The sequence below is a fragment of the Manacus candei genome, unplaced genomic scaffold, assembly GCF_025592945.1.
Source record: "Manacus candei isolate 608988 ecotype Guabito, Panama unplaced genomic scaffold, ASM2559294v1 h1tg000057l, whole genome shotgun sequence".
Lineage (NCBI taxonomy): Eukaryota > Metazoa > Chordata > Aves > Passeriformes > Pipridae > Manacus > Manacus candei.
Window position 1 is genome coordinate 12,571,212 of NW_026138105.1, and position 26,353 is coordinate 12,597,564.

Sequence of the window (26,353 nt, forward strand, 5' to 3'; positions counted from 1 at the left end):
CAGAGCCGTGCGTGGCGGGGCTGCAGGCACCAGCACCTGCACGGGGTCAGGTGGGGACACTGGGGGTTCCCAGGCCAGAGCCCCCCACGGGATTGTGCTCGAAGGGGCCGGGCTGACTGGGCGGCGTGCAGTGCCGAGCCTGGGAAAGGTGCCGTGCCGGGGCTGGTGGCTCCCAGGGGCCGGCGTGTCCCGCGGAGCAGAGGCAGCTGTGGATGGGGCGTCTGGGGGCTCCCCTCAAGGGCTGAAGAACCGGAGCTGCCTCATCTCCCTGGGGTCCTGGAGCCAGCACGGAGCAGGGAAAGCATGTTGGGGGTCCTGCTGGAGCCTGCCCCGGGCAGGGGGCTCCATTGGGAGCCCACAGCACCTCTCAGCCTGCAGCTCACCGAGGTGAGCCTGTCCCGGGCTCCCTCCCCCGGGTTTGATTTATGGAGCTGACAGCGCAGTGCAGCTGTGAGAGCTGGTCCCAGGCAGGGACCGGGGTGGGTGGGAGAGGTTTGTTCTCAGCGTGGCTAATGTGTCCCAGACCCCAATAAACAGCCGTGAGATTCTCCAAACAGCCCAGGACACAGAATCCCTGCCCCTGGGTTTATCGGGGGGCAGGAGCAGCAGGGGGGGTGTGCTCTGCAAACAGCCCGACCTGCACATGAAAGGGGACCGTCCTCATGAAGCGGTGGCTCCAGAGCCTCCCGAGGGGCCAGCAAGGGCTGGTGGTCCCAGTGCTGGGGGCACAGCAGGTCCCAGCACTGAGTGCACTGGTCCCAGTGTGTCCCAACCGCTGGGTTGTGTTTCCCAGGGCTGAGCACCAGTGTTCCAGTGCCAGCAACTAGAGCCCCAGCAAGCTCCAGTATGAAGACCATGAGTCTCAGTGAGTCCCAGCACAGGAGCTGTGCATCCAGTATGTCCCAGTGCCAGGGACTGGGGCCCTAGCAAGCCACAGTATAAAGGCCATGCAATCCAGTATGTCCCAGTGCTGAGACTGTGGAATTCAGCATGTCCCAGTATGGTGGATATGGATCCCAGTACACCCAGTGCCAGGGATTAGGGTCCCAGCAAGTTCCAGTCTGATAGCCCTGGGTCCCAGTATGTCCGAGCATGGGAGTTACGCACCCAGTAACTCCCAGTGCTGGGGCTGTGGATTCCAGCACGTCCCAGTGCTGGGGCTACAGATCCCAGCATGTCTCAGCACTGAGGCCACAGGTCCCAGTGTGCCCCAGTGCCAAACCCCCAGGTCCCAGTGCATTCCAGCCCCTCCCAGCACCACAAGAGGGAAACGGTGACTCAGAGGCGCTGGAGCCTGCTGGGCTGGTGGGAGCCTGGCGCCCCTTTGCCCCGTGTGGGGTGAGCGCTCTGGCCACGGCCACCGATCGCCCGCGGCCGCCGCAGCCCCACGCCGAGCCCAACCACGCTGCCTCTTGCTCCCCTCCCATCCTCTCCCCTTCCTGCGTGCGGACACCCTTGGAAAGGCTCTTGGCCGCTTTCTCTGAGACAGGAAGGTGTCCCCGAGTCTCAGGAAGGAAAAACACTCAGTGCTGAACCCACAAAGACCGTCTCTGAGGGGCCGGGGCTGGAGAGGCTCCAGGCCTGACATCACCTGGGAACTGGAACCAGAACCGCAGCTGCACTCCGCGCCTGGTATTTTTTTCTTTAACTTGTGTTTTTAAACTTTCTTTTTATAGACTTTTATTTTATTATTTTTTTTTCTCCTTTCCCTTCTCCATTCCCCTCCCAAATATTTCAGGCTCTCCGCAGGCTGGCCAGCCAGGCTGGAATGCAGCAGGGCTGCACCCGTGGGTGCCGAGAGCTGTTGAGCTGATGGGATGGATGAGGCCATGTCTGGCCAGGCAGGAGCTGCTGGAGTCACGGGCAGGGGTCAGGCTGGGGCTCACCCCCCAGTGATGGGGGGCCAGGACCTGATAGCCCCCGGCACCAGTGCTGGTGGAAAGGGATCTGAGGCCACACAGGGACCCGGGCCACACCAGGGGGTGTGGGAGGATGGAGGGCAGAGGGGTCGGGCAGAGCCTGCAGACAATGGGCAGTGCTGCTCTCCTCACCCACCACCCCCAGAATGCTGCAGTGGGGTTAAGTCATGTCCGAGCCTGAGCCTGAGCCAGCTGAAGAAGTGGAGCCAGCCAGGGATAGGGGACACAAAAGCAGATTCCGGCACCAGGATCCAGCCCTCCTCAGGCTGTGTCCTTCCGCAACACCTTTGGGTTGCCTGGCCCTCACTGGGCTCCCCCCCAGAGCACAAGCTCAGGATAAAGACCCTAATGTGTCCTGCAGTAAAGCTCAGCCACTTGCTGCCAGGGGAATCCTCCCTGTGGCGCTGACCACAGAGATCGACCGGTTGCCACAGATCACCCCCCATGTTGGACCAGGGGCCAAAGGACTGGGAAGGGAGGATGGCAATGGGTAGGGAGAGGGGAACAGGGGGACAAGGCTCTGCTGACCAGGGCAGGGTGGAGAGAAGGACTGGGGAGGAATGGGCACTCAGAGGTGGGATGGGAGGGAGAAGATGGGACAGGATGGGATGGGACGGGATGGGATGGGACGGGACGGGATGGGATGGGCAGATCAGACCAGAGTTCACTGTGATGACCACCAGGCTGGGGTGCTGGGCAGTCCCCGCCTCCCCATGCTGGCAGACCCAGACTGTAGTAACCCTGCCAGCACCCTGCCAAGGTCCCTGGGGAAGAAACTGGGCAAAGGGTCTGCCTGAGACCCCCAAGACACCTGCCAGATCCTCACCATCCCAAGGGATGCACAGCCGAGATCCTGCACATGCCAGGGGTGCAGGGGACGCTGCTGTAGGGCCGCCACCACCCTGCCACATCCTCCCCCGTGCACTGGACCCCTCAGAGCCTCTCGCCCCGCCGGGACCTCGTGCCGGCCGCAGTCCCTGGGGACACTGGCCCCGCAGCAGGGACAGGGTGTGAGGCCGTGGCGCGGGGTGAACGCCAGGTTAATCTCCCGCTGGAGCTTCCCTCCGCAAACAATAAGACAATGCCCGGCCGGGGCCGCCTGCGTAACCAGCGGCGCGGAGGGGAAGTTGTAATATTTGGATTTAGCACTCAGTAAATTAAGGAAGAAAAAAGGAAAAAGCACTGGGGGTAATCAGAGCGGGGCTGGCCCCGTGCCCTGCCCCACGGCCAGCAGCCCCGGGGGGCTGAGCCCAGCCTGGGGACAGCAGATGAGCAGGCCCAGCAGCCCCGGGAGTCAGAGAGGCTGGGCACAGCTGGGAGAGGGACACATCCCTGAGGGCCAGGCAGAGGACAGGCATGTCCCTACCCTGGGGACACCAGCCTGAAGGGTCACAGCTTGGGTGCCCAGCAGAGCTGCAGGCAAACATCTCCTGCCACACTAGAAAAGGGATCTGGGCCAGGAGGTTATTTTAATCCAGATCTCTTCATGGGAAATAAAATCCTATTTCTGCAGCTGTGGTGGCTGAGCAGGAGAGGGCCCAGGGCGGGGGGGGGCAGTCACCTCCAGCTGGCAGTGGCTGGCAGGGGGTGACAAGGGAGGGGGCTGTCCCCTGGATGGATGTCTTCCCCAGCACAAGCCCTGCAGGGGTGCTGCCTCCCCAGGGCCTCACACCAGGGCCCACACTCCACCAGACAGGCACCATCGGTGCAGATGGGGCTCTCAGTGGGGATGGGGAAAGGGTTGCACTGCAGAGGACCCCTGTGGGTGCCTGGAGCAGGGACAGCACTGCAGGGCTGGGCTTAACCCCTCTGAAATGTGGTGAGAAACCTGGCTGCCCTCCCACCCTCCAGCAGCAGGGTGAGCTCACAGAGGTGAGCAGGGCAGGGACACCCCAGGGGGCCAGTTTAGGGTTGTAGGGCTGGACCCCACCCTGTGGGGTCTGAAATGGGGTCTTAGGAGGGCTGTGTGCCCTGGGCAGAGGCGTCCCCCATGTAGGGACCCCATGGTGGGTGCGGTGCGGGGCTGGCAGGAGGGCTGGGACAGGTGGGGGAGAGGTGACCGCTGGCAGCAGCGGCACGGGAAGGCCTCCGGGCCGCGCGCCGGGAGCACATTTCCCCACAACAGGGGCCGTTATCAGCGGCAAATATTCGGAGCGGTCCCAGGGGGGGCCTCCAGCCCTTCCCCTCCACCTACCCCACCGCTCTCCCGCTCCGGCCCCACGTCAATGCCGCTGCAAAGGTGTCGGAACAATCGCCTGACAAAGAGCTATTTTTAGGGGCCGGGGCTTGGAGCGAGGATACGGCCCGGCCGCTGACAATGGGGGGAAGGGGGCCGGGCTTCCCCCGTGACCACTCGGCAGCAGAAGGACCTGTAAGATTTCCTCGATGACCCAGGCCCGTACAATACAAGGAAAGCGCGAGAGGGAGATACCCCCGCCAGGACGAGCTGCTCCTTTACCTAATGGGAGTGACCCGGGGTGAGGGGCTGCCAGGTTTGGGCCAGCGGCGTCCCATGGGAGAGACACCCACACCGGGGGGGAAGTGGGGTGAAGCCTGGCCGTGCTTCCATATGAAAGGGTACAGGGGTGCCTGGGGTCAGCTCTGAGCCAGAGCCTGGATGTGGTGGGATAGCAGTGACCAGCCCAGGGCTGTGTGTCCCCAGCCAGCCCCATTCTAAGGGTGCCATGAGCCAGGGAGGCTCAGAGGAAGCAGCTGAGGGGTCAGGCTGAGCCCTGATGTGCTTCCTCCCCCAACGGGGTCCCCCCTGGCTCAGCCTGCGCCAGAGAGGTCGGTGGGCCATCTGCTGTGGCCAATCCTTGAGGGAAAAAACTAATGTCCTGGGCTGCATGGCAGGAAATTTGGGCTAAAAAGGTGAAAGGCAGGGATGGAAGGTCATGGGGTGGCTGGAAGAGGTCAGGGCTCAGCCTGGCTGGTGGCAAAGTGGACATTGCAGAGGGACGAGCCCCTTCCATCAACTGCAGCATGGCTCCTACACACCGGGGCCCGATCCCACCGCTCTGCAGCGACCCTGAGGGCCAGGGGGGCGAGGAAAGGGCCAGCGGCAAGGTCGTGGAAGGGCCGTGGAAGGTCCACGGAAGATCCACGGAAGGGCCGTTAAAGGGCCATGGTAGGCCCGATCCTGGGGCCGCTCCGCAGGCCGCAGTCGCCCCCTGGCGGCGGCCCCCCGCTCGCAGCCCCGCGGAGGGCCAGGGCCCGGGCCACCAACGCGCACGGCTGGGCCCCCCGCCGGTGCCGCGGGAGGCCGACACATCCCGCACGGCCTCCCCGCGCCCCACGGGGACACACCAGGACACGGAGCCGGGACACCCCCCACCACCTCGCGGACTACAACTCCCATCACACCCCGCGGCGCGCTCCTCCTCCTCCTTCCTCCCGCCCCCTCCTCTGCGCACGCCCCCGCGGCGCGTGGCGGGGCCGCGCTGGGTTCCGTTTCCGGCGCGCCTCGCTCTGGTCCCTGCGGCGGCGGCCGAGCCTTGTGCCTCCGCCATATTGTCTGTGTGCGGCGGCGGCGGCGGCGGCGGCGGCCGCGCCAGGTACCGGCGACTCCCGCGCCCGTGTGGGGCCCCGCGGCGGCGGCGGGTGGAGGGGGCGGCGGGGGAGAGGCGTCTCCGCGCCTCCTGTGCTTCCCCCTCCCCGCCCCCCCCATCCTCCGCCGCGGGCGCGGTGTGGGGCCGGGGGGCCGCGGCCGCCCCTCAGCAGAGCGGGGCCGCGACGGCGCTGAGGGGCGAGCGCGGGGAGCGGGCGGGCCCGGCGCGGCGGGGAGGGGCAGGGCCCGCCGCGTCCTGCCCGCAGAGGGGCTTCGAGCCCACGGGGGGAGCGGGCAGGGGCCGCGGAGGGGCCGCCCCGCTGGCCCCCCGGCCCGGGCCGGGGCCGGCCCCGGCCGCGCAGGGAAGGGCAGGGCCTCGCGGGACCGGGTCCATCCCCTCCCCCAGCGCTCCCGGCTCGCTCGTTCGGGCCGTGTAGGTGTTATTTACCTAAATTGCCCGATCTCGCCTCTCCCTCGCCCTGCCCGGAGAAGCGGGGGGATGCGGAGGGGCAGGGAGAGGCCTGTTGGTGCTCACCGCCACCCCCGGCTGCGCAGGGACTCCGATCTGGGCCTTTCTGGGCGGAGGGGAAGGTCGTTCTCACGGCTTTCCACGCCGGTGTCTCCTCTGGAAGCGGCGGTGGTCAGTCTGGTCCCAGCTGTAATTTGGTTCATTGTGCCTTGGGGGCAGCGAGCTGTGTGTGGCTGTTGGTAAAATGCGCTTTGTAAGTGAGGTCAGATAAGATTATGGAACCCCGTGTATGTCAGATCACTTTATTCTTTCTTAGTCAGGGCTTTGGGTGAAACCAATAAAGTTTGGATTATGAACACTCAGGGGAAGAGGAGAGGCAGGCACTGATCTCTGCTCTCTGTGACCAGTGGCAGGACCCCGGGGACGGCTGGAGCTGTGTGAGGGGAGGGTTAGGGTGGATATCAGGGAAAGGTTCTTCCCCCAGAGGGTGGTTGGGCACTGAACAGGCTCCCCAGGGCAGTGGGCACAGCACCAAGGCTGCCAGAGCTCAAGGAGCATTTGGACAAAGCTCTCAGGGACAGGGTGGGATTGTTGGGATGTCCTGTGCAGGGCCAGGAGTTGGACTCAATTCCGATGGGTCCCTTCCAACCCTGATACCCCCGAGAGGGGTCTGTGATGATTTGGGGTTTGTGCTGCTTAAACCTGACCCTGGGCCGGGGCCTTGGGGAGCTGCTCCCTCAGTGCCAGGCTGATGTGTCTGGAGGGGGCTGTGCCCTGTGCTCCACATCTGCCCACCTGGTTCCTCAGGGAAGCTCCATGTGCTCCACAGATGGCTTGGGAAGAGCCCCCAGAAGGAGTCAGAGGTGTCTGGGCACAGCGGGAATCAAGTGGAGACCCAGCAGTTCTGCTTGGGGCAGGGAGTGATTTATTGGTTCTTGGAAAGCACTTTCTTTTCAGAAACAGAATTGCTCACTTTGGTGCTCTGTCCTGCCAACAGACCGGGATGTTGGGTGTGAGTCCTGGTGTGGATTCCAGGTGCAGCATCAGCAGGGGCAGAGGAGTTGCTCATCCCTGTGTCGTTCCTGCTGTTGTGATGTAGAAAAGGGTGAAGGTTGTGCTGGGAGAGGGGACGCTCAGCTTGGGAAGACTCGAGGTAGGATTTGGGGGAAAGTGTAAAGCTTGATCAGTTCCTTGGTTAGTCCTAAAAACTAGGATTAGTTTCTGAATGTTCTGATTCCTACAGCACAGGGCCATGCTTGGGTAAAACATACCAAGAGTGGTCCATCCTCTGTGGAGGGCACTGGAAAGTGAAAATTGGAATGGGAATGTCCAGTCCCATGCACAGGGCAGGCAGCACTCTGCCCTCAGGAGATCCACCCATGCCTTGCAGCTGGAATCCCAGTTCCTTTGGTGCCTCCAGGCAGGGAGGGGCTTTTTGTAAAGGTCCAGATCTTTCCCTGAGCATGAAGAACGTAGGTCTTTGGTGTTAGGCAGTGATCTTTCCCTTTCATCTTGGCAATGGGGAGAAATTTCCTTTATTTCACCTTTCTCTGGTGATTTATGGCAATACCTGGTAATATAATTTCTGTTGTTAGTGTGCATGTCCTGCACTCAGACCAGGGAATTTGGCCACTCACCTGCTGCCCTTGAGGAGCTGAAACAGGGTGGAGGAAGGGAACATCATGGGTTCATGGGTTGAAGGAAAATGAGGCTTGCTGGATGTTGGGAACATGGCTCTTTGCAAGAGGGATAGTAAAACTGGCGGTGAGTTCTAGCAAATGTGGAGGAAATTGGATCATGGAATGTTTTATGACATAGGGTTTGTGCAGGGACAGTTAATTGTTTGCTTGAAAAAAAGCTGGTGGGATGTGGGAATGCAGATGCAAAGCTGGGAGTGGGGATTGCTGGGGAAACACTTGGTAAAACACCATTTCCTGAGGGTGAGACACAGAAAGACTTGAGTGATTGATATTTGAGGCAGGTTGGGTGCATCGGTGTGGAATGGGTTGGAAGTGGAATACAGGATGCTGAAAGGTGGTTATAGATTTGTGGAGTTACAGAGAAAGAAACTATAAAAGGGACAGGGCCCCAACTTTTCCCAGTTTTATTAAATGGTGGGTGTCCTCGCAGCTTCCACTTCAATTCTTCTCCATTTTCTCCTTACAGAACTAATTTTCTCTTTTTGTCTTTCCTCGTGTCCTCTGAGGAATAAGGGAAAGGGAGGCAGGAGAAGGAAATGGGTGACATTGTGGTGGTGTGATTAATTTCATGTCACATTTCTGAAGAGGCAGGGATTTATTTCTGGGTTACCAGACCTGTCACCTCCACTGTTCCTCCATTATGGAATTGCTTACATTAAGGTATCTGTTTTAGAAACTCCCTGGATGAGATTGATGCCATCTTAGATCTTATTGTCCCTTAAAGGTCTTGAGAGGGGGAAAAAAACCTCCTAAATTTTAAAATCAAGAAGGACTGCTGTGACTCAGTCTGGCTGCAAACATTGATTGCAAGACAGATCTTGGATAATTTTTCTGAGCTTGGATATCTCCTTCCAGGGGCTTCCAAGAGCTGACTTCCCTGGAATTTACAGAATGTAATTGGAGAAAAGGAGTTCTCCTTTGGACCTAGAAAAACTGCTTGGAAGAGGAGGCTGCAGCTTTCTCAGCTGGTGTCAGTGCTGGGTCTGAAGGCAGAGTGATTTCCAACCTGGTTTTTGAAACCTTTTGCCATCAAGGTGCCAAACTAACAAGTCCATAGGAAAGGTTGATGAGAAATGGGATTGTTGATGTGGTCATGGGATCAGTGGTTCATGGATATCTTCTGTTGGTCAGGTGTCAGCAGCAGAGGAGCAGCAACATGAGCGTGACATGAGTTTTACCTGCTCCTGTGTTCACACTGCTCTGGGCAGTTTTATTCAGGCAAATGATTTTATTACCCATTTCATGCTGCTGCTTTGGGAAGGTGAAAAGCAGAAAGGGGGCTTGGAGTTCTTTGTGGACTTGGTACCACCACAGACTCACATTTGGAAAGTTACAATTTCAATAATTCTATTTTTGCACAGTTCATTTCTGAGAGTTACGTCCTTTTTACTGAGTTCTAATTTTTAAGGAATGTTACCCTATGCAGAGGCAATTTCTAAAGCAGGCTGTCCAGCTGCTGTCCACGTAATGGCTGGCTCATATTATGGCAATTTATTAAACATGAATGGTGAATAAAATGTGTACTAGATGAAAGCAGAAAATAATTTTGAGTCAAGGCAGAACTTGGCTGCAGGTTTCCCACTGGATAGTCATGTCTCTGAGTGTTAACAGCAGTCCTAGAAAATTGGAAGTTATTCACTCCATTTTTGCAGAGAAGGAGGCTCTGCCCTTGCACCTTCTAGAACAACTAAAGGCTAAATTAGTCCTCTTTTAATTAAGCCAAGTGTGGGGAGAGTCCAGTGTGCTGTGCAGTGCTAACACAGAATTAACGTGCCAGAACTTGCTTTCCCTGGGTGGGAAAGGTCTTGCTGTGGTGGGGAAAAGTGCCCCCAGTTCCTCCTGCTTGTCCAGGGAGGCAAAATGGAGCCTCTCCCTGTTGTTGCCAAAGCCTTAGGAGAAGGCATTTTCTCAGAGCATCTTTGCACACGTGTGTGTGAGTTGTCAGAAAATCTTTATTTTTAGTGTTCTGAAAATGGATGAGCGTGGACGCGCACAACAGATTAATTTCCAGTGTAGGAAAGCAAGAGCTCCTGCAATGTTCCTCCTCTTCCAGGCTTTGTCACAGGTTTCTGTGCCTGTTACCAGTGTGCTGTTGAATTCCAGCCTTTCTTCCACACTTTTATTGTACTCCAGAAGGAAAAAGGGGGGCTTTTTGCTCACTGTGCAGCATCCAGGTTCATTTCAACTGAGTTTAAAAATTAAATTACAGGTTTTGGCACAGTGGCTTTGCTGGGGGGTTGGTTGCAGGGTGTGAAGGAGGATGCTGAGGGGTTGTTTGACATGGCAGTGGTGGGTACAGCATTTGTGTCCCCAAGGGCTACACTGGTGAGAGTGCTGAGGTCACCAGGCTTCAGTTCATCTCCAAAACACTGGGGTGAAATATTAAAATCTTGGTTGGTACATTCACATCACCTGCAGTGTCAGGAGCCAGCACTGGGGTTTATACAGTTCTAACTGTATATAAAACTATATATATATCAGTTTATAAGCCCAGCACTGGGTACCCAGGGCATAATAGCTATTACACTGATTGCTGGAGTTTAATAGCTGTTTTTTCCTGTTTGATTTTTGGGGTGGTTGTAGCTGGGTTCATCTTGTGTTAATAATGATGAATTTTTAGAGGATTATGTCAGAACTTTACTTTCTGGCAGGGGCTTGCACCGGGTGGTTCTTGCTGAGCCTGCTGGATGCCAGCTGAGCAGTGGAGATGGTTTGTGGTGCATTGCCTGCTCCATGGAACAGCTGATCACAGGGATTTCCTGAAGAAATAGTTACATGCAGTGTAACTGGTTTATCCTTTGGCTCTGGTAACTGTTCCTGCCTCTGGGAATTGCCTGGTCAGATCAGTTGGAACTGTATAGCTGTTGCACAGGTACAGGTCAGTTGTCTGAGTTCTGGCTAAATCCCTCTCTGTACATGAACCAGAGTCAAATCAGCTGAACGATTGGCCTGGCAGTGCTCTGTGCCTACTAATTAATGAGGAAAACAACTGTGTCACTTAGCAGCAATTAGGGAGGGAGAACTTTCCAGGGGACGCTGCCAGTGGAGCCTGATGTCAGCTCTGAAGAGCCTGTAGTGGTGCTGAAACATTCCCCTTTGTGAGCCTTCAGGAAGAGTTCCCTGGCTGGGATCTCAGAAATGGTAGTTTTGGTAACTGGAATACTGTCTGAAGCTCCAGCAGTAGGAGCTTTAGTTTTGTTAGTGCTCTTGGAATAAAAAAGAATTGCTTCCCACTGAAGTCTTTCTTTGGCTTTAGGGCAGGCCTGAAGGGATGTACGTCCAAAAAAACTCGCCCACCTTTCCTGCACTCCCTGCTCGGCCTGAACTGTCGGGGTGGGGAAGAGGTGCCTGCAGAAGGCCTCTGTTTGGTGTGTGTACAGGGAGGTTAGTTTGGCAATTCCCGGTTACATTTACAGGCATTTTTGTTGGATTGTGCCAGGATTCCTCAGCCCTGGCAGTAAGGATGTCCGCTGTGTTTGTGGGAGGCTGGGAGCAGTGGCAGGAGCAGCCAGAGGTGCTGGGGCTTGGGTGTCTTGCTGGTGTCCCTGCCCACGACCTCATCCAAGATCAGCCTTGGGGTTTTGTGTTAAGAAAAACTTTCCCTTCACTCCATGTGCTGTGGACTAACTTAGCTCTGAAAATATTAGAGTCCAGGGGTTTGGGGGAGAGAAGTAGGGAGATAGGAGTTTTAAAGGTTGTCTGTTCTGGATAAAATCCCTTAGGAGATGGAGTGAGCAGCATTCCCATCACTGCTGCTGGAGGAAATCCTGGCTGTCCTGACCCAGGTCCATGTGCTGTTGCCAACACTGACACTTGGCAAAGGACAGTTGTCCAACCAGGCTGAGACAGTGGAGACCCGTAGAGGGTCTGTGACAGCTCTGCTACAATTTAGCTGTTACCGGTCTGAACAAAAAGGAAGACAAAGCATGACAGACCTTCTGCCAGGAGGGTGTGTGTGGGCACCAGAGCCACTGCCAGGGCATCCTGGAGGGTGACAGACGTGCAAGACGCTGCTCTCGGCATTGGGAAAGTGGGACAGGGAAGTTTTCCCCAGGACTGTGCAGGGTATTGTAAAACACGGAGTGACGGCAAAACTAAAACCATTCCATGGTCGGCCCTGTGACTTCCATATAGATCGTGATCCTTGTTGCAAGGGATAATTTCTTCATTGGCAGGAAGTGCAAGGAATTCAGGGGGGTGATCAGTCAAGCTGATGAAGGAAGAGCCAATCTAAATTTTAGGATATTCCTAGTACAGAATTACTCCAAGATGTTTCTTCCAGTATAACTAAACCTGTCAACTGCTTTCCCTAGTGACTGGCCATGTCTTGTTTTGAATTAATCAGGACTGTTCATGTTTCTTTTTTAAGGGAATGTTGAGGTCTTTGGATATCGTGATTTGTTATTCCTCACAACCAGCTATTTAAAAGAAATCTGCAAAATAACTTTGGTGGAAAATGCAGTTAGAGCAGACTGTGCTGTTCCAAAACAATATCCAGGGAAAAGTTCAATTTCAAACCTTAGCTTTTTCTTTTGACTCAGATTTAAAACCTGTGCTTCTCTTGATGATGTCCCTTTAGTAGGTGAATGATCTTCAGGAAAGGATGTAGTGTCAGCTTTGTTAATCCAGGCTTGTTTCTATTTTAGCTATAAAATCATAGAAAAATATAGGTTGCAAGGGACTTCTGGAGGTCATCTCTTCCATGCTTGTATTGCTGCAGTTTCAGCATTATGAAAACACATAAATCGGGGTCTTTTGTGAGGTAAAGCATGTTTTTTATTAAGTTGATTATTATTATTTCTTCTTTCAAAAGTAAGCTGGGTGCTGATTGTTGTTGGCTGCCACCAGGCTGTACTGTAGTATTTAGGCATGTCTTGATCTTTTAATTTCAGTGGTGTCTCTCCAGTAGTAGATGTTCTCCAAACTCTGAAGGAGCAAGTGCTCTTCCTTGGGAGGATTACAGGGCTACGTGGGCTATGTGGAGGAAATCGTCAGCAGTTTTATCTGATCATTGTAATGCTTCCTCACCCTAAGAAATCACGTTACACACTTGTGATTTCAGAGGCTGGGTTTAAGCCATTTGCCATGAAAGGTAAACATCTTGCTTGCAGTTGTAGATAAAAGAAAGGAATAACCTTTTGATTCTGTAATTCTGCTCTTCTGCACTGGCAGAGCTTTTCTTCTTTCACAGCAAACCTGCTGCTGTCTCAGCCTGTTTACAGTCTTAGTCTGGCACAGTCGCCACTGTAATGAGCTTACGTGGGGAAAGTACAAGTGAGAGCGAGGTCTTAGACCTGTTTGGCCAATCTGTCCATCTCGCTTTTCTCCTCGAGAGGAAGGGGAACTTCTCTGGGACAGTCTGTCTGGAACTGATAAAGTGATGGGAATGTTTTCTTGGCACTTTGAGGTCATCTTGGGACAATTCAGGTCCTGTCCTGCTCCTCTGGGCTTGCTATGGGCTCACTGAAATCAAGTTCAGGTGGGTCCTTGCTAATAAAACCAGGTTTCTGTGGTGCTGGACGTGATTTACTGGGTTCACTCCTCTCTATCTGGATGAACTTGGATCTTCCTGGCAATACACTGTTCACATGGAGGGCAGGTCATGCCGTGAGCAGCAGGGAAGCCCGTGTCAAGCGGTGCTTGTGTTCCTGGGTGCATTATTTATACTCCAAACCTTATCCACAAAGGTCATCACTTGGATAGCACTTGCAGGGTCCTTGGGACACCAGTCTTCTGGGAAGCTCTTGGCCTCCAGCTCACTGGGAGCCTGTGGGAGTGCTGTGTCATACTGGTGCAACTTCTTAGGTGTAAGGTTCTCAGCGTGAGAGAAGCTTGGTGCCAAAAACATTTCCATTGAAAAGGAAGAAAAAGATATTCCAGTATCTCAGTTATTCTTGACTAAAAAAAAAAAAAAAAAGGCAAATTTTACTAGAGGCTAAGTAGGTGTGCTTCTCAAACTAATCTGCATGGATTTCTTAGCTGTGTTTTGTTGCTACTTGCTGTAAGTGGATATGTCTGGAAGGACAGAGGGTGTAGGAAATTCCTGTGCTAATCGGAATAGGTGCTGGAAGTATGGATCCTTCACAAGATATCAAATCCCTCATGGGGGCAGGGGTTGCATTTTAAGGATGATAGCATCCCTTTTTAAAAATGAGGGAGTTTGTAACTGTGATTTAAGTTAAAATTATTTAAAAATCAGATTTAAAGTGAGCATTGAGAGGCTTTTTACCCTTTTGTTGAACTTTGGCACAAAATATCTAATCTTGCCAAGCTGCTCAGGCAGCAGACTACTGCTCTGTGTCCTTGCACAGGGAAGCCTTTGCAGTGAATAGCGTGTCAGACTGTAGCTGGGAGCTTTGTCTTCCTCTCTCTGTGACCTCTGGTATGTTTTCTGAAAGCTCGTGGTTGTGTTTCCTAGTTAAACACTTCTCTACCAGAGAAATTAAAATTTTTACACTGTGGGTTTTTCTGGATGCTCAGGACTGCACTGGACATGGCAACCTGATCTAATCTCATCTGCTTTGACTAGATGATGTTTAGCAGACTTTTCAATATAAATTATTCTATGATTCTGTCATTAATGCAGGAATTAATAAATGACAACATTCTGTTTGGGTTATGCAGAAATAGAACTCATCTTTTGTAACAAGCTCGAGACAGTTCTCTAGGTGCAGTCACTGCTCATACTCAGATTTTCTGCCTGAAAAACTGGAAGCTCAACTGATGTTTGCATGTCAACACCTGTCCCCATTATCCGTCCTTATTTGTGTCATTCCCTTCTGCCAAGGAACTTGGATCCACTGCAAAATGATCCCCCTCCAGGGGCAGTGGAAGAAAAATCTATACGAATTCCTTGGCAGTTTTGAGCAGAGTGAGTGAGCAGCTTTCAGGCAGGGTAAGTTTATATATGTCTGTAACTTTGTTTGCTTCAAAATTAAATTATCTGTGCAGACTTTCTCCCCTTCCTGTATAAAGAACAGCACACAATAATACCTACCCTCGTAAATAGACATTGTGTGCCATTCTTAGAAGCTACAGTCGATGATTTCCTGAAAAAGCCCTTCTCTGAGCAGCCAGTTACAATGTGCTGCTTGAGCTAGGCTAGAGCTACGTGACAAAAAATAGCCACTGTGAAATTTGATCTATCTTTAGATAATGTGATTGATTTTTCTTTCTTTTTTATTCTCTTTTTTTTTTTCCTTGCTGAAACTGATCTTGCTCAGCTGGGTGAGCTGGAGCAGTCACATGTGCTTTATTGATACTGGGTTGTGCTTAAAAATTAAAATTGCTAAGTCATGTATAGGTTCAGTTAATTCCTACACGAGGAGTATTGGGCAGATGCAAAGAAACATTTTCAGACTCTTGCAGCAGAATTTTTCTTTCGAGTTTGAGTAAAGCATCATAATCCAACACAGATGCTGCTGTCTTTTGGACAGTCAGATTTAATGCCTTGGCTGTAGAAAGTCGTGACTAAAAGGGGTTCTCCTCCCAGCAGAATTGGTTTGGTTACATAGGGTGGCACAAGATGGAGAAGAGATGAGATTGCAGCCTGTGGCTGCTGCTTTCGCTCTGGAGCTGAAAAGAAGGAGTCTGTGTGCAGATACAGAATTCATGACATTTCTTTCCTTTTGGAAAGTTATCTCTGCAACCAGAAGTTGGAAACAACGTGCTGAAAGTTGCAAGATTGGAAGGGGCTTTGTTAGGGGGGCCAAGTGACCCGTCTTGTGTGAGGGAGAGCAGACAAATTGCTTCCAAGCTCTGACAAGCGATCCCAGGCCTGTGGCTGGGCTCCAGCCTCTCGTTCGCAGCAGCTTTTAATGATTAACTTAAATACTTTTATAGTACCTTGAGAATTTAACCTCTCGTTCATATTCTCTCTGCAGGTGGAGGAATCCGAGGCCTTTCTCCTCCTCTCAGCGTTGCAGACCAGGTCGCCTCTGATTTCACATCTCGTCATTTCCGCCTGCCAACCTGTCTGATATGTCGGGACCCGTGCCGAGCAGGGCCAGGGTTTACACGGACGTGAACACACACAGACCCCGCGAGTACTGGGACTATGAGTCGCACGTTGTTGAGTGGGGGTAAGTCTCTGGGCTGCCTCTGGATGTCCCTGCTCTGGGATCAATCCCTGTGGATCTGGGTGCACGGGGAGTTCAGGTGCCTGTGCTGCGTGAGGCTTTTTCCGTGCTCCTTGGCAGATGTCAAGCTTTAGGATCACGGTGTTTCTTCAAAGGAGTGTTTCTTATCAAACTTTTAAATCCTCAGCTGCATAGGAACGGCAGCTTCATTAAAAGTTTGAAGAATTTTTGCCAGGTAGTCAGGAAACATCCCCTTTCAGAGGGAAGAAAGTCTTCCTCTGAAACAATCAAACTAGCCCTGAGCACAGGGCTGAAAAGAAGTGAAAAGTCTTTCAAAGTGAAGTTGCTTCTGGCTTGGATGAGTGAAGAGACTCTGCAGACTTAAATAGGTACATGCTATTTTGTGACTTGTTGCTCTCTACCAGTGACTGGAAAAGACACGGCTGCTTCTCTTTGAAGGAGGGAGGTGTCTAAATTGAGCTCATGACTAAACCCTCCCAGAATCAGACAGCAGTGGTGGCAGCTTCATAGCTCTGCATTCCTGCTGGGATGTGGAGGGCCCAGGCAGAGTTCAGCCCTCAGCTGTGCTGCAGTTCCCAGTTTCTGGAATGTACACAGTCTGAGCATAAGTGCTTCTTTGTGCCTAGTCTGTTTTTAAACAGGCTAGCACTTAAGTTTTTGCTGTCACTGCCTTTGTTGATTTTTAACAGTATTACACAAAGAAAAATGTAGCTTTCAAATATAGAGAGACTGGGAGAAGAGATAGCTCGAGTTTGCTGATGCTGAAAAGATAGTTGAGCTTTCAGTCCGTAGTTTTGGATTGAATCTACCTTGGGCAAATAGAAGTTCCCTGTTTCTCTCCTAATTCTTAATCACCCTAGTCAGGAGAAGACACTAGTTAATCCCTTTTGTCTGGAAAGTGAGGCAGTGATAAAGTGTTAAGGAGCAGTTTGTACATTGTCATGGAAATGACTGAGCTCTTTGGAACTTTAACCTTTTCTCTCCACAGAAATCAAGATGACTACCAGCTAGTTCGAAAATTAGGCCGAGGCAAATACAGTGAAGTATTTGAAGCCATCAACATTACAAATAATGAAAAAGTAGTTGTTAAAATTCTCAAGGTGAGCTGGGGATTGGGCAACAGATAAAATCTGTCTTGAGGTGATCAGGAGGCCAGAAAGGCCTGTTTGATGTTCTAAAACTGAAATCCTTAAAGCCTGGCTTTGGAGTGTCATTCAGTGAAACAGGCCATCATTTTGAGCCTCCAGATGCACTTGGTTATTAAGTCAGATCTCTGCCTGTAAGGAATTAGACCATTGACCCAGCACTGCCAAGCCCACTACTAAACCATGTCCCCCAGTGCCACATGTATGTGTCTTTTAAATACCTCCACTGGAGCAGCCTGTTCCAGGGCTTGACAACCTTTTCCATGCAGAAATCTTTCCTGATATCCAGCCTAAACCTCCCCTGGCAGAACTTGAGGCTGTTTCCTCTTGTCCTCTCTCTTGTCCTATCAGATCATGTTCAGAGAGCTTTGAAAAAAAAAAATCTTCCTGCCTTTCCTTCACGTGAAACTGGTGTCTGAAGCTGTCAGGGTTGTATGGTTAGAAAGGAGACAGCAGATATTTGAGCCCTTCTTGGAGTGATGCATACTCAGGTTATATTACAAAGGCTCTGATGCATTTTGCTGATCTGCAGTCATCTGGGTGTTGAGCTATTAGCCTCACTTTACTGCAGTGCTTTATCTTACACTTTGGGTTTTTTATTCTTCAGCCTGTTAAAAAGAAGAAAATCAAGCGTGAAATCAAGATCTTAGAGAACTTGCGAGGCGGGCCCAATATAATCACCCTTGCAGATATAGTAAAAGATCCTGTGGTGAGTATGGGAGCAACTGAAAGGCTACTCTGGGGTTATGGGTGAAGCTGCTGTGTTTGACTTCAGCTCTGATCCGGGTTTTTGTTTATCCCTGCTCTTAAATCCTGCTTTTGAATTGACTAATAAGATCAGCTCTTCATCTGATAAACTTCTTTTAGAGGGCCCTTCCCCCACAGGTCCCTTCAGCTTCTCACTCTGTGAGGAAGAGATACCAGTGAGCTGAGAGAAGTTAATTCATTCTGCAAACAGTGCTGCCAGGGGCTGTGGGCTTTGGCTCTGCTTTCTCTGTCTGAGGAGAATCATAAATACATCTGAGGCAGAGGGGTTTTGTGCAGTTTTAGGAGAAAAAAATTGTTTAATTAATGATCCTAAATGGAAACATATCATCTCAACTTACCGTGGCTGAACGCTTTTCTTTCTGTTTTAGTCTCGGACACCCGCTTTGGTTTTTGAACATGTAAACAACACAGACTTTAAGGTACAGTGTGGGATGTGAACTTCTCATTTTTTTTCTGTTTGAAAGCCACTCGTTCTGTTTTTTGAGGGGAAAGTCAAATACACAGGTCAGGCAGGCTATTAAATCATTTCCTTCCAGCATAGGAACTGTGCTTAAAGGTAAATACACTTGGGATAGAAGTTTGTAATTAATCCTTCAGTACCATTTTACCACAGAAGTTAAAAGGTGAGAATTCAGATTCCAAGTGGTATTTAAACTGGGGAGCAGATGAATCTGTTACTGTGTGGCCCATCAGTGCCTGTCTTATGGAAGCATTTTGCTTTTTTGTGTACAACTCTTTATTGAAACCACTTTAAATCTGAACAGCTGTTCCTGTGGCCTTTCATACTCCTGGGAATAGGGATTTAAATGTTTCTTTGCTGTTTCTGTGGCCTTTCATACTTCTGGGAGTAGGGATTTAAATGTTTCTTTGTCCCCTTCCTACTGACCCACCTCAGGAGAAGAAAGGCAGTGCAGTGCCATTAGGAATAGCTATTTAATGTTGTAGAGCACCCTCAGTCTTCTTGTGACCCAGAGTGCAGGCATGGCCCGTCGTGCTGGTGCTGGGCAGGTGAAACTGGAGGTAGACAGTGACAGGGACTAGAATGTGCTGTCTGAGCAGAGCTGGGAGTAAACTATTTGTGGGATTTGTAAGGGGAGAGAAACAAACTCCTCAGAGTTGGGTGTGGGATCAGAGTATCTTGGGAAACTTGGACTAGTCCTTCAAATGGGTTTGGAGAACCACAGCAGCCCAGGACAGGGCTGGGTTGTTCTGGATTGGCAGGGATGTGATAGGTTTTTTTGGGTGTTAAACACTGATATGATGTGTTTGTGTCCCACAGCAATTATACCAGACATTAACAGATTATGATATTCGATTCTACATGTATGAGATTTTGAAGGTAAGTTGGTGTTTTGCTGGTTTGGCTGTTTATTTCTAGGATTTGATCTCAGCTAATCCTGTAGAGATGGTTCTCATGTCACTGATCATAGTGACCTATCACTAAGGGAAGGGAAGAGAAAGCCTATGAAAGAATGGGGCAGAAAACTGTCAACTCAGTATTGATTTTTTTTTTCAGCCTTGTTTCTGCAACAAATGCTAGGCTTTTTTTTTTGCCTTTTTTATTTTTTTGAGGCTAGCAGAGCCTTTCAGTACACTGAGATAGCTTAAGGTCCTGAATCAGAAGTACATGTAGCCTCTGAAAACAGACAACTGTAAGCTGTTGCTGGCTGGGTTTGTGCTCTAATGTAATGCGAGTCAAATGTCTTTGTCCATTCTTCTGAAACAAGTAATTTTTTCCTTAGGAGTCTGGAAAAGGGGGCCTTGTTTGATCAATAGTGCCGAGTAACTATGCTCTTAGGGACTCTGAAATTCCAGTTTTTAGGAGGAAGCACATGAAGTGAAGTCAGGACACTTGTGTTGCTGAGACCTCCCTTTGAAAGGGGGCTCTGTGATCAGTGAGTCTAGTCCAGGATGTTACACTTGGTGTATGTGCAAATACTCCTGAATGTGGTTGAACTCGAGAGGTCCTTGTGACTCCAGTGTCTGTTTCTTTGTCCCCTGCAGGCTCTAGATTACTGCCATAGCATGGGAATCATGCACAGAGATGTCAAACCTCACAACGTCATGATTGACCATGAGCACAGAAAGGTAGTGTGGGGTGGCTGGGGGGCAGGGGGGAAGGGTCCTGCTTTTGGCAAACTGAGATCCCTTTTGGGTACTCCTATGTAGTGGTATTAGCAGACCCCTTCAAAGGGCACTGCGCTTCCCCTTGTGTGGAGAACTGTAAAATGAGATTCTGTATGCTGCTTTTTGAAGCTTTTATGGGGTCGCGTGTACAGACAGGGTTGCAAGGAGAGGTATTTTATTTAGACTGGTTGGTGATACGGGTTTGGGGAGAAAACGTAACCAGATACTCTGATCAAATGAATTGAAAATAGAAGACTTGTAAATTAACTTCAGACTAAGCTCACCTGCAGTGTTGTTCAGCCACTGGAGCACCCCTTGAGCCTCTTTTCTTTGTTTTCTCCCATTTCTAGCTTAGACTAATAGACTGGGGTTTGGCTGAATTCTATCACCCTGGCCAAGAGTACAATGTCAGAGTGGCTTCCAGATATTTCAAAGGACCTGAACTCCTTGTAGATTATCAGGTAAGAATTACCAGGACTTCTCACTGACTTTTGTATGGAAAGTCTGTGCCATTTCAAGGTAACAAACCCAAAATTCAGATGTCTAGAGAGTTGAAGCTAAAGTCTGTTCCAAAATGTGTGGCAGAAAGCAGCCATAAAATTAAAGAAATTCTGAGTTAAGGAAACTAATGGGTAGTCTGAGGACCTGAGGAAGAGCTGCAGAACTATCATCATGGATCTTGGAATACAAATGCTGAATATTTTTTTAGCAAGGCTGTGTTTGCAGTAAGGTAGAGGAATGAAACAAAGCCCCTGTGGGAACAGCGAGTACTGCATGAACTTCTAAATTAAGCTATAAAAGCATCCCCATATCTGATGGCAGATTGCATTATGGAAATCACAGTGTTCCTGGTGACTTTCATACTGTACTGGTTCTGAAAAAAGGCACATCCTCACCTGCCTGTGGACCTTGGGGAGGCCACGCCTTTTGTTGCTTGTTGTGATCCCTGCCTTCCCCACACACACTTCTCGATGGTCCATAACATTGGAGCCTGCAGTGAAAACAGAAAAAGGCACTGATCTTTAATATCCTGGTGGACAGGGATGGAACTAGGATACCTGCTGTCCTGCTAATTGCTGTATCCCAGTTTGAGTAACTGGAACACTGAGCCGAACAGTGTTTAGGGATCAAGATACATGAAGATAGTTCAGTCTGTTTCCAGCATAATGTGGCCACGTTTGTGTCACTGGAGGGAGGGGGGGACCCTGTTAGTTTTGGAAGTCTGTTCTGCTTGATTCATTAGAAATTGAATTGTCCTTCTGGTTTTGTACAGATGTATGATTACAGTCTGGATATGTGGAGCTTGGGTTGCATGTTGGCTAGTATGATATTCCGAAAGGAACCATTTTTCCATGGCCATGACAACTATGATCAGGTGAGAGCTGGTCATGTACAATCTCTGTTCTCTTAGCACCATGAAGATTTCCTGCTTAGGCTTCTGTCGAGTGATCTGGAGAAGGATTTAAGCATTTCTCTAATGGCTTCTTTGCTCAGTTTGAAGCCACATTCCTTTTCTCAAGTGTGCAAGATTATGTAACCAATTAAATGGAAATGGATTTATAGAGCTTTGTGCTTAGGGGCTCCTCAGTAGGTGTCTGGGAAAAGCTGTAACAATAGTTACATTACAGCTGGTGTGTTCTGGTACACAGATTGACTATTCCTGAGGTTATGTGGAAAGCCCTTGCAACTATCCACCTTCCCCCCTCTCTGTATAGAAACTGAATTTGGTGCAGGTTTATAATCAAGATTCTGAAATCCTTGATGTGTTGCCTGTAAGTCAGAATATTTATACTTAAACCTTTACCACATGCTCTGCATGTGACTAACATGCAAATATTCCAGAACAGAGACCTTTTATTCTCAAACCTCCATTCTGGAGCTCTCTGGGGTGGTGCTTCACCCTTCACATGCAAGAGCCAGAGTTTCTGCTTTTTTGACCAGTTATTCTTGCCTTCTCCTCTCTTGGTTTTGAATGTTTTCTTGCTACAAAGGGAGTTAGCATTGCAAAGTCTCAGGTTTTGGAGATTTTAGGGTATGTGGCTCCCTCCTGGCTGCCTTGGGGTACTGAGCTCTGGCTGTGAGTGGAGGCACATTCCTGATGCTGGGGACTGTGTGTGGCTGGGGAAGCCAGAGCCACAGCATGACCCTGTGGCTGCTGGTTCAGACCACTGAGACCAGGTTCAAGCTTCCAAGGGAATGTGCTGCTGTATCTTCACGTGGACTCCAGCATTATCATCCCCTCACAGTAGTGACTTATTTTTCTGTTTGTTCCCAGCTGGTGAGGATAGCCAAGGTGCTGGGGACAGAAGATCTGTATGACTACATTGACAAATACAACATTGAGCTGGATCCACGTTTCAATGACATCTTGGGCAGGTGAGCCAATGTCTGGAGTCTCTTTGGTAGATCTGGACACAGTTACAGCTTTGTCAACAGACTTGAAGCAAACAAAAACTTAGGGGAGAAACCAGAGCCAGAATTCTGGAGAATTGTCACTTTGTGCCTTTGGTCCCTTTAGCCAGTGCTTCTCATAGTCCTTTATATGGAAATGGACCTGAGGAAAGATTTTTAAATGTCATCCAGGCAATAAAGGAACTGCTGGAGCAGAAAGCGTGAAGGGCAAATGCTCTACAGTCTGGGGGGAACAAACAGTGCTGTTTCTCAGCATTACAGCACGGAAAATCAGGTGCTGCTTCAGGTGGCATTTACATATTCTTTTTCCCTTCATAGAGTTATTTTGTGTGATACTAAAACTAAAGGAACCAATGTTGGGGGCATAAGAGAAGAGCAGAACCTGGAATTTTAGGCCCGTAATCCATTCTGGATGAATCCTGCTGCTGTGCAGGGTCTGTGGTGGCTGTATCTGGGCTGTGGTGGCCACAGTGAGTGTGCTGGGGCCACGGCAGCTCTGCCACCGCGTGGAGACTCAGTGCACTGCTGCTTCATGTTCAGGAACGCCTCAGCCCTGCGGCTGCTGCACCAGCCCTCTCAGGGACGGACATTTGTCACAGTTCCTGCTCCTTAAAAGAGTGAATTTTGGCATGGCTGTCCCCTGCCCGGCCTGATTTGGGTCTCTTTTCCCACAGACACTCCCGTAAGCGATGGGAGCGCTTTGTTCACAGCGAGAACCAACATCTGGTGAGTCCAGAAGCTCTGGATTTCTTAGACAAGCTGTTGCGATACGATCACCAGTCACGACTCACAGCGAGAGAAGCCATGGAACACCCCTACTTCTGTGAGTATCAGCTGCTGCCCTGAGAGATCTGCCCCTGGGAAGTCTCTGTTCCCACGGGTTGTGCAGATGGGAACTGAGAACAGCAACAATAATAAGCCTGGTCTCTGCACTGGAGCTGAGGCTGCTGGTCTCTGGGGTGGGTAAAATAGGCCACTGCCACCTACACCAGCCAAGGAACCAGTGTTGGATACCTGTGTTGAGCCCATGAATCATCAGGTGATATCAGGGAAGGTCACCTAAATGATGTGATTTGTAGCTGCTTTCAGCAGGTGTGCATGGATTCCAGTGTTTTGATAAACCCAGAGATGTCTGGTTTGTTGAGAAACAGGCCTTGTAACTCCTTTTGTTGTTAAATTGTTTAGCCACCGGTATATTCAGGTCTTGGGTTTGCAAGCAAAAATGTAACTTTCACTGGTAAATGTTTCTAAATGTTTGCTGGTTTTCACAAATATTGATATTTAGGGGTTTGAAACAGCTGCAACAATGCAAAATGTCAGCATTTGCTCAGATGTGGGATTTTTTTCTTGCTGCTAAAAGAACCCCTGTAATTAACAAACTGCAGATCTGTGCTACACCTGCGGGAAATATTCCAGTGAAATGTTTTGCAGGTATGAGCATTAGTAAAGCAAAAAACTTGGAATGTGAGAGTTGAATGAACAGGCAACTTTGTGTCCACATAGAGATACAGGTAGTGCTGAGCTCAGCATGAGGAAAGGCAAAATTTGGGATTCCCTTGTCTGACACAGGAGGCCTGGGAGGCAGGAAGGGGTTGTCCCTGTTCAGGTGAGAGCATGAAAAGTAAAAAGTTAGTAAGTTGGGATCATCTCACAGAAGACAACAAGCTCCAGTGACACTCCTGACAGCTCACAGGTTGCTGTGGGATGTGTATAGAGACGTGACACATGATTGTAATTAGTGATAATCTATCTGCTTGCTACACCCATGATCTGGGGTTTGCTTTCTGCAATTACACAGTTGCTTAGCACAGAAAACACATCAAACTTCATCTTAATTCCCTTCAGGTTTTCCTGTCAAGCAGTCCTGCTGACCCCCAAATCACATTTAGGTGGCTTTCCCTGATGTGACACGACCTTGGTACCTTCTGAGTGCTTCCCACTGGAAATGGTGTAAAACTTTGAGTTCTGGTAGATGGTGTTTGATATGCCAGGGCTGGCTGAGCACACAGGCCACAGCCAGTCTGTGTACCTCAGCAGCTCATTGGCAACACAGCACCTAAGGGTAGTGTGCTCTTCCTAGATCCCATTGTGAAAGACCAGGCTCGGATGGGCTCGTCCAACATGCCGGGTGGCAGCACTCCTGTCAGCAGTGCGAGCATGATGTCAGGTCAGTCCTGCTCTCAGCTCTTCTTGGTGATTGGTGTGGTAAAGAAGCATTTGTGTGTGCTGGGTGGGTGTGAGGATCCAGGAGGGTGAGTTCTGCAGGTGGGGCATCGGGTCATCCCCTGGGACCGGAGACAAGGGCAAGGAAGGCTGCAAAGAAGTGGGTGGGAGAGCAAGATAAATAAGGCTTCGGGCAGCCTGACCTGCTTTTCTGGTCTCGTTTTAAAAAGTGCTTTGCAGTTGGGTTTTCTGGCAGCAGTTTGAAGGACAGTGCACTGGAACAGGCTGCCCAGAGAAGCTGTGGCTGTCCCATCCCTCGGAAGTGTTCAAGGCCAGGTTGGATGGGGCTTGGAGCAACCTTGTGTGTCCCTGCCCATGACAGGGGGTTGGAACAAGATGAGCTTTAAGGTCACTTCCAACCCAAACCATTCTGAGATCCTGCCACTCTTCTGCCCATCAGTGACTCTTCAGTCAACCCTTCTCAGAGGCCACAGAGAACTGTCAGACCTTTAATCTCAGCTCTAAAAACATAACTGACCTGCAAAGCTGCCACTTGATTTCAGAAGCTGAGCTGTCCTGGGTGGCGACGCACTGCTTTCACTCTAATTCCTGCTCCCCTGTCTCTCTTCCAGGGATTTCTTCAGTGCCAACACCTTCACCCCTTGGACCTCTAGCAGGCTCACCCGTCATCTCTGCCACCACCACCCTGGGGATGCCGGTTCCAGCTGCTGCAGGCGCCCAGCAGTAGTGACGGGCTCTGTCTCCTGCTGCCTGAGCTGAGTCAGGTGGGGAAGAGGTTTCCCCCTCCACCTCTCCTCAGGACGCAGCTCCTGCCTGGCAGGGGAAGGGAGGGGATGAACGCTTTGGAGACACCGTGTCTGAACTGTTGCTTGTGGATTTATAGTAGTTCAGTCATTATATACAAAATTATTATAGGCTGATTTTTCTTTTTTTACTTGAACTTTTCGTAACTCAGGGGATTCCCTGAAAATACCTACAGATGGAATATTTCTTGGACAGTTTTTCTTTCCCCCCCCACCCCACCCCCCCAAAAAAAAAAGAAAAAAGTACTCTTCATTTAATAACAAATGAATCAACAGCATTTCCAAGCTCTTGCATCCTGCTGGAAATCTCTTCTCTTCACGTTCCCACCATTATTCCTCCACGAGCCTACACCTTGGGGGATTGTGCTCTTCTCCAGAGACTACCAAACCAAGTCTTCGTGAGGCAGGGGAGGGGGATTCTTAAAGTACCACTCACTTTAACCCTATGTCCTGCATATGTCCCAGCCAGGGTACACTGAGGAGACAATTCCAGTAGGGAGAGGTGGGATAAGCTTAAAAGGAATAAGTGCAGATAATGTCCAAAACCCTAATTGGATTGGATAATGTCTCCTTAGGAGCCAACCAGAATGCCAACTCACCCCTTGCATGTAATTTTAGTCTTAAAAATGAGGTTACTGATCCAATTGGAGTCCTTGCCACCTCCCGAGACAGGTGCTCCTGTAGAGTAAAGCCCTACTCTGATCAGCCCCTTTCTCACAGGAGGGTTCTTCCTGCCGTTGCTTGGGTTGGATCTCTGGAATTAGTTTGTTATTGGGTATATTGTTTTTAAATTGTTTCTATAGGTTTCGAGCTGGTGGCTACTTAAAGCTGAAAAAAAAAAAAATCAGACTGCGCCAAGTCCAGTCCCACATCTTCACCCACCATCCCCTCCCTCACGTGCCATGTGGTGAGAATACCAGTTACCTCACAGTCTTGTAAATATGCACTGAGAGGAAGGAGCAAGCAGACGTTAACTTAAACTGAAATGGTAGATCAGTAATTGTGGACAAATATTATCATTGACAACGGAAAAAGCACCCTTGTTACAGCCCTGCTACCCCTTGCTGTGTATATATACTTTGTCCTTCATATGTGAAAGATCCAGTGTTGGAATTCTTTGGTGTAAATAAACATTTGGTTTTATTTATCGAGGTTAGATTTAAGTTCCCTGTGTAGAGGC

The 26,353-nt window shown here is 50.3% G+C and overlaps 1 protein-coding gene across 2 annotated transcripts; it reads left to right on the forward strand.

Annotated features, from left to right (window-relative positions):
* Positions 1-5,348: 5,348 nt before the first annotated feature.
* CSNK2A1 (casein kinase 2 alpha 1) lies at positions 5,349-26,324 on the forward strand. Of its 2 annotated transcripts, none has more exons than XM_051802956.1 (13): positions 5,349-5,473; positions 15,519-15,716; positions 16,723-16,834; positions 17,487-17,588; positions 18,016-18,066; positions 18,927-18,986; positions 19,652-19,735; positions 20,125-20,235; positions 21,048-21,149; positions 22,050-22,150; positions 22,861-23,009; positions 24,267-24,353; positions 24,982-26,324. In XM_051802956.1, exons 2-13 carry the CDS (start codon positions 15,616-15,618, stop codon positions 25,095-25,097), a joined length of 1,176 nt encoding a protein of 391 aa, XP_051658916.1. In that variant the 5' UTR covers positions 5,349-5,473; positions 15,519-15,615; the 3' UTR covers positions 25,098-26,324. The 2 variants fall into 2 exon arrangements, with proteins under 2 accessions (XP_051658916.1, XP_051658917.1); XM_051802957.1 differs by lacking the exon at positions 5,349-5,473 and adding an exon at positions 14,417-14,530.
* Positions 26,325-26,353: the final 29 nt, after the last annotated feature.